Source organism: Nematolebias whitei, chromosome 7 (genome assembly GCF_014905685.2).
Source record: "Nematolebias whitei isolate Nwh7 chromosome 7, NemWhi1, whole genome shotgun sequence".
Lineage (NCBI taxonomy): Eukaryota > Metazoa > Chordata > Actinopteri > Cyprinodontiformes > Rivulidae > Nematolebias > Nematolebias whitei.
The window spans coordinates 40,555,909-40,563,643 of NC_056504.1; the positions used below are offsets into that span (position 1 = coordinate 40,555,909).

General features: G+C 40.1%; 1 protein-coding gene across 1 annotated transcript in view; it reads right to left on the reverse strand.

The window, feature by feature from the left end:
- parp3 (poly (ADP-ribose) polymerase family, member 3) overlaps window positions 1–2,990 on the reverse strand; it is a 6,404-nt gene extending 3,414 nt beyond the window's left edge. The window contains exons 1-4 of the mRNA XM_037679547.1: window positions 2,901–2,990; window positions 2,423–2,619; window positions 2,217–2,342; window positions 961–1,140 (exon numbers count right to left, since the gene is read on the reverse strand). Coding sequence (XP_037535475.1) covers window positions 961–1,140; window positions 2,217–2,342; window positions 2,423–2,605 — 489 coding nt within the window. The 5' untranslated portion in view covers window positions 2,606–2,619; window positions 2,901–2,990. The remainder of the gene's footprint in view (window positions 1–960; window positions 1,141–2,216; window positions 2,343–2,422; window positions 2,620–2,900) is intronic.
- Window positions 2,991–7,735: the final 4,745 nt, after the last annotated feature.

Sequence of the window (7,735 nt, forward strand, 5' to 3'; positions counted from 1 at the left end):
CCCCCTATAAGTTGCAGTTTTTGTGCATAATTTGCATACCCTGCGATTTATATGTCGAGGCAACATATTTATGGACTTTTCCCAATATTTATAAACCAATTTGTGGCTGAGATATGACTGTTTTCTTTCATTCTGACTGAAAATATTGAACACTACCATTTTCAGCCGCTAGATGGCAGTCAAGCAGTATGGCTAGCCATTGTATCATGTAATAGGTAAAAGTGGCTATTAATGACAGTCGGCTTGCCAAAGTCTCCCACCGTCGTCTGCCTGGCGCAACCGTCAAATCAGCTTCATGTTGCTGCACCTCCCCGGCGAAATGCAGCTGATTTGACCGTCAAAGTTTATTTATTAAGTAAAAGTTAAACTGAGACACACCTTTACTATAAAGTCAAGCTAACAAATAATTGTTTTTAGGTGGTTAGCATGTTAAATATCGAAGAAATGCGTGAGTCGCCCTCTGAGCATTCATGGTTCCGCGTATTGACTTTTGAAAATGCAGCGGATTTGACTGTCAAAGTGCATTTTTTAAGGAAAAGTTAGTCTGTGACACACTTTTGCTATAATTTCGAGCAAACAAATAATTGCCTTTAAGTGTTAATCTTGTTAAAGTCCTCCCATGCACGCTCCTCCATTTGGCAGCCAATCGATTTTTGGCACAACACCGGCCCACATTTCCGAGTTGTCAGCGGTGTCGCGTAATAGATGCAACATATTTATGGATTGTTCCACTTTATTAAACATATTTGGACTGATGCATCTTATAGGGTGGTGCAACATTTATGGCAAAAAATACGGTAATACTCCTAAATATACAGTAATATTTGCGGTTTTTCACTTAGCGCAGGTATTCTGGGTACGGATCCCAGCAATAAACGAGAGACTACTGTAAGTGAAATATTTGAAACTGTGGCTACTGTACAGTTTGTCATGTGCCAAACTGATGCACTTTGACGTTACCTTGACCTCAGCATCCTGCTCTCCATCCACCTCAATCAGCGTGTACTTCCCCGGGTGGCAGACAAAGTTGGTCCGGTCCTGCCAGTTGTTCTTTGTCTTGTCTTTAAACTTTTTCTCAAAGTCCTTGATGGCCATCTCAAGCGCAGTGACGCCATTCAGTTTGTGCTGCCCCGCTTCACCCTGAATTGGATAACAGAGAAGAGCAATTAAAAATAAGAAAACAAGTCACAGCTTTATGAGCTCGGACACGACAATGACATATTAACTATTATGTCATGTCCTAATTTTCTTGATTGATTGTATATATGATGATGAACAGATGTAACTTTTGAGAGGAAAATTTCTAACATTGCACACCTCAGACTTTTACTTGGATAACTTCTTTAGTTTATTTTATATTTTTTTTATTTGAACTCAGGTTTGCCTCTAACAACAGATATTCCATCCATCCATCATCTTCCGCTTATTCTAAAGTCGGGTCACGGGGCCAACAGCTTCAGCAAGGAGGCCCAGACATCTTTCCACAGCCACCTCTTCCAGCTCTTCTGGGAGGACCCCAAGGCGTTCCCAGGCCATCCGAGAGACGTAGTCTCTTTAGCGTGTCCAGTCTTCCCCAGGGTCTCCTCCCAGTCGGACATGCCCGGAGCATCCTTACCAGATACCTGAACCACCTGAACTGGCTCCTCTCGATGTGGAGGAGCAGAAATTCTACTCCGAGTCTCTCCCGGATAACTGAACTTCTCACCCTATCTCTAAGGGAGAGTCAAGCTACCCTGAGGAGGAAACTCATTTCAACCACCTGTATCCACAATCTCATTCTTTCGGTCACTACCCAGAGCTCATGCCCATAGGTGAGGGTAGGACCATAGACCGACCAGTAAACATAGAGCTTTGCCTTACAGCTCAGCTCTCTCTTCACCACAACAGACCGGCACATAGTCCACAATACTGCAGATGCTGCACCAATCCATCTGTGTCAATCTCACGCTCCATTCTTCCCTCACTCCAGAACAAAACCCTGAGAAACTTGAACTCCTCTCACCCTTGACCCAAAGAGATCAATCCAGATATTTCAGATGCAGTTATTTTTTTATTCCTAAATATTCAGTCATATTTGCGTTTTCTCACTTATCGCAGGTCTTCTGGGTACGGATCCCCGCAATAAAAAAACTTTTTTTAAAAACTAATGTCACTCAGAACGGATAAAAAAAAGTTTGGCATCAATACAGCACAGTGGGAATTTATGGTAAACTTACCACTCTGCCCCATCGGTTCCATGAATAGTATTTGTTGTTTGCTTTAATAATTTGGATTACATAAAACTTGTTGTTGTTATGTCCTATGTTTGTCTGGTTGAGCATGCAGTCATAATCCTCGTAAACCTGTTGGGAGACAAAACGTAACTTGTTACAAATTGTCTTTAATTTGTGCATTAAAATCCCTGTGGATTGTAGTGATTCACCTCTCCAGATGAGGACAGCGGGCAGTGCTCATCCACCTTCTTTTTGCTTTTCAGCTGTGGCCCTGCAGCCAGAAGGGCCTCTTTAGCTGAGGTGAAGGCATCCTTGGGCTGTGTCTCCAGCTCCTCCTTCGTCTTCTTTCCGCCTGCTTTAGCAGCAGAAGCAGCTCTTCTCTTAGGGGCCATGACTGGTAAACGTCCTGCACAGACGCCATGTTCATTAACCGGACACCGGAAGTGTTCAGACATGTCTCAACTCGCCCTGTGGCTCAGTCATGCTGAGGTAATGACATGAAATCTTATATATTTACATTCTGACCACATGGTTAAAAACCTGCCGTCGCAACAAGTAATGATTATTTAGGCTGAATAATAAAAACAGGAGATTTTAAGGAGTGTTTTCTGGGAACGACAGCTACGGAGCTTCTAGAAAAATAAACTGAAAACGACCTGGATCTCCTCTTTAAAGCTGGAAACTTACCTTTAGCAAAGAACGATGTTGTCAGCAACAACCGCAGCAGTTGTCAGGGACGAGTCTATTCCAAACTCTTCCCTATGGCGTGGGCCAAAGGTTCGTGATGAGTTCATACATTCACCTTAATCTGAAGGATGAGGCGGAACTTTGCTGTACGTTTTCTTCTGCTGGAGTCCAGGAAGTGAAGCTGACAGCTGGACCGCCGGCGCCACCTAGCGACCGCATACGGGAACGTTTTATTTTATTTAACCTTAAGGTTAGATTTATTTGTCATGTGCAAAATAAAAAATACATTTTTTTTTTAAAAAGATATAATTACAGCATCAGGAATAAAAAGAATTAACATACTAAGAAAAACATATAAAAAAATGCTGCTAAAATACTAAAACACAAGGCGCCAAAGGTGAAAAAGAAAAACATCTTCAGTGTGATTTGGTTAGCAGTGAGGTTCTTTCAACATCATGGTTCTGTTCTGTTAGCAGCTTAGCAGATCCTGTCAGCAGGTCCAGTCCGCAGCTTGATGGTAAGGACCACAGCAGCTGCCCACTTTTTCAGCAACTGTCCACATTACAGTACATACATAATAAGATAATAATATTAATACATAATACTATATACAAATATATATGTATATATATATATATATATATATACATGCATTTTAAGACGTGATTGGGCGACGCAGCGTCCACTGGAAGGAGATAAAGATGCATGTGCGAGAGTTTTGCTCTGACAGCTCCTGCACCCATAGCGACACCTGTGGATCATCAACTTGATGAGCATGAGGAACATAAAAGGCTGCAGAAGACATTCAGCCAGTGCTGGAGCATTACCTGCCAACAGTAGTTTTTTTCCTAGCTTTCTACTCATGTCTAAAATCAATTATTATTTATATTTCTCTCCATGCCTCCAGTGAGTTGCCCATGATGTTCTCCTGTTTTCTGAATCCTTCTCTGTGCCTCCTCAGCTGCCTCCATGCCTTCCTACCACTTGCCTAACGCCTGCCATGCCATTGTTCAGACGTATACATCTCCTTTGTCTGGAACCATTTGGGTCAGCCCTCCCCACGTCTGCCCCCGACCTCCATCATAAGGAAAATCAGTAATAACCTTATCACCCTGGACTACAAGATTCCTAATCACCTCTTTGCTTGTCAGGGTTCCAATCTCCTCCCTGGCTTATTGCATCATTTGTCACTTGTAAATAAACACTATAAATTCATTCTAAGTCTTAGTCTTCTTTCCCAATAGTCTTTATATCTGGCAATTGCTGCAACTGTTACAGCACGATACAGACTGACAGTCAACTAAGGGGTTAGCTGTTCAGCGTTAGCTTCAGCTAATTAGATTTTTTTTTTTACCTGTTAGGCGATTTAGCCTTAGAGAAGCTAATTTTTTAGCTAGTGGAATATGGGTTAGTAAAGATAACTTTTGGGTTAGCTGTGCCTACCACTGATTGTACATGATGACAACACTGTTCTTCAAAATTGAACGGTTCTATGAAGCAAATACCGTATTTTCCAGCCTATAAGTCGCAACTTTTTGCCTAATTTGCATGCCCTGCGACTTATATGCCGAAGAGACTTATTTATTTATTTTTTCTCCCCAATATTTATAAACCAATTTTTGACTGAGATATGACAGTTTTCATTCATTCTGACATGTAAAATATTGAACACTATCATTTTCAGCCGCTAGATGGCACTTGAGATGTATGGCATGCCACTGTGTCATGTAATAGGTAAACGTGGCTATTAATGACACAATCGGCTTGCCATAACCTGCCACCTTTGTCCAGCTCTGGGATCATGTCTGGAACAATGTCAAATCAGCTTCATTTCACTGTGCCGCCCTGGCAAAATGCAGCTAATTTGACCACTGAAGTGCATTTATTAAGCAAAAGTTGAACTGAGACACACCTTTGCTATAACGATGAGCAAACAAATAATTGTTTTAGGTGCTTATCTTGTTAAATTTTGAAAAAATGCACAGCGTTCCTCCTTCCTGATTTCCTCCCTCTGCGTGCTCTCGGAGCACCGAGGCAGTGAATACTTTTGAAATACAGCTGATTTGACTATTAAAGTGCATTTCTTAAGGAAACGTTAAAATGAGACACACCTTTGCTATAATTTCGAGCAAACAAATAATTTTAAATGTTAATATTGTTAATTTTTTGTTAAAGTCATCCCGTGCACGCTCCCATGGCCGTCATTTGGCAGCCAATCGATTTTTGACACACCGGCCCACATTTCCAGGTTGTCAGCAGTGATGCGTAACAAACGCAACGCGTCAGCGGTGATGCATAATAGATGCGACTTATACGGCGAAGCGACTTATTTATGTTTTTTCCACTTCATTAGACATAACTGGAGTGATGCGTCGTATACGGCGGTGCGACGTGTACAGCGGAAAATATGGTATATCATCAAATTCTAGTTCCCTTCAAAGAGTCATATATCCCATCTCTAAAGACACTAAAACATGAAAAAAAAATGTTTTCACACTTTATTTCTCCTTCAATTTCATTTCAAATTATAAAAACAAATTGTTTAAACAAGCAATGTACTTTTTATGGAAGCCCATTTCTACCACTCAGAAAAAAGAAAGCAAGATTAACGTTATTATTATGAAATACTCTATACTGTCTCAAAAGTATGACTTATGCTATCTCATAATATTGATATAAATTCTCCTGTGATTGAGAGACCGCCAGGTTGAATCCCCTTGACTGTTACATCAAAAATGTGGGTGGGACAGGCGAAGCACCCACACTTGCCTCCACCCTCATTTACACCTCTTTAGGTCCTTAACCCCCCCAGCTGCTCCACACAGAGGCCTACACACAGTAGCTCAGTGGTTGCGCCAGAATGGGCATTCAGTGTAAAAACCTATGCCAAGTCTTTGTGTTTACTTGCTGTGGCTACTCCTGAAGAAGGGTGCAGCCAAAAAAACAAGCAATTTTATATTTATTACTTACGTTATCTCATAAAGCAACACTCAGGAATTATAAGAGATAATCCTATCATTTCAAAATGCGTAATTCGGATATTCTGATTAATAATAACGAGGCACTAAGTCAATTATGAATTGTCAGTTTTGATATATTATCACAATCATGCGATGCTAAGTTTTAATTTTGAGATGGTAATTCAAAAGTCTGAGTCACCTCAGTCATAGATAGTATCTCGTAAATGCGACCTATACTTGTCAGATTTATACACAGAAGATGGACATGTAATTAGTTTTAGTTCACATTTTATAATTGCACACTGTGAACCTTGCTCATTAAAAGTGAGAATTCTGTGTTTCATACTTTGCTTTTTAAAATATTGCAGCTTGCTTTACTTTTTGCTTTATTACAGTTTTACATCAGACATTATTCCAAACATTACCGAATATTAAAAAAGGGTGGAAGGGGGTTGTTTCATAATGCACTTGATATCAAAGGGGTGATATTTTTGCTGTTTGTTTTTACCTAAAATGTGATACAGATACTTTAAACTGATGTTAGAATGACTCCCAGTGAGCCTATCAGACAAACAGTTATTTTCTGCAGTATACCCTGGGAGAAATCCTCATACACGTAATTGTCTTTTGCAAATAATTATTTCAGCGTGTGAGGATTGTAACCTCACAGGTAGATCTTTGTATTTTTGCAGCAAAATGTGGTAACAGACTGTATTAAGTCTGGCACATATAAAACGTCAGCTTGATGGCAGACCTCTGCTCATCTCTGCTCATTGCACTGCTCTTCTCCCATGTATTTTTCCAAATTATTCTCACGGAAAGCTGGAAAACAGCAAACAGTAGACTGCATTGCCTAAATGACCATCACAAGATGGCAGTATGGAACCACCCTTGCAGTTTGGGTCTGTTGTTCTGCACCAGTGTCAGCTGTCCGGCCCTCCTGCCTGCTGAGTTTTTCTTGGATAGCTTTGCTGGATTTTATGTCATACCAGGTGATATTTGCGCTGGTTATTTCCAATTTAGGCTTGTTTGTTTTCAGCAGATGGTGTAGGTTTAAGGTCCTAAATAATGAACCGTATAGACTTCAGAACCCAACTGGGTTGAAATAGTTAGCAAAATGATCCTATCTTTGAAATAGTCAAACTACACTGTATAGATTAATTGCACGATTGCGGGTTTAACCCTTCTGAGTATTCGCTCAGCAATACACTGAACCAAGAACTGCTCCAGGTGGTCTGGACGGTGCTTTAATTAGTGAGAGGTGAGGAAGAAAAAGTCATTTGTCCTAGTAGGATGTAAACACATCGATTTAACATGTTGTATATATTTAACAGTTTTCCACAGGAGACCTGGGTGGAATGACACAAAGCAAACCTGACAGATTTGTTCATGCTATTGGGATTTTACACCATCAAATATCAATCATATACCATTTTTGTACAATCTTCTGGAATCTGTCTCTGAAAGACATGCAAAGAAAACCCACTCAGAAACCAAGTCATTTTAATACTTATAAAAACACATTTTTATTTACAAAAATTACAAGAAAGCACAAACTGGTTCACCAAGAATCTACAATAAAAACGTCTTGTATATTATATTACACTGAACAGATTTACCATAATTTACTCAATTGTTGCAAGTAGAATCTCTAAATACAAGGGCTATATTTGACTTTATTGGCATCTCGTTTAAAAATGCTACGAGTCGAAGAACAAAGTAACGTAATTGGGACATTGTACTCACAGCACTCTGAGAACAACAAAGTCAGGATGATCATCTGGGTGACCTCTTCCTTATCTGAGACACCTGATTAAGGACTAGTGATTATATTACTCTGTTTACAACGTTTGGCAGAAGAGCCCAGCTGATCTT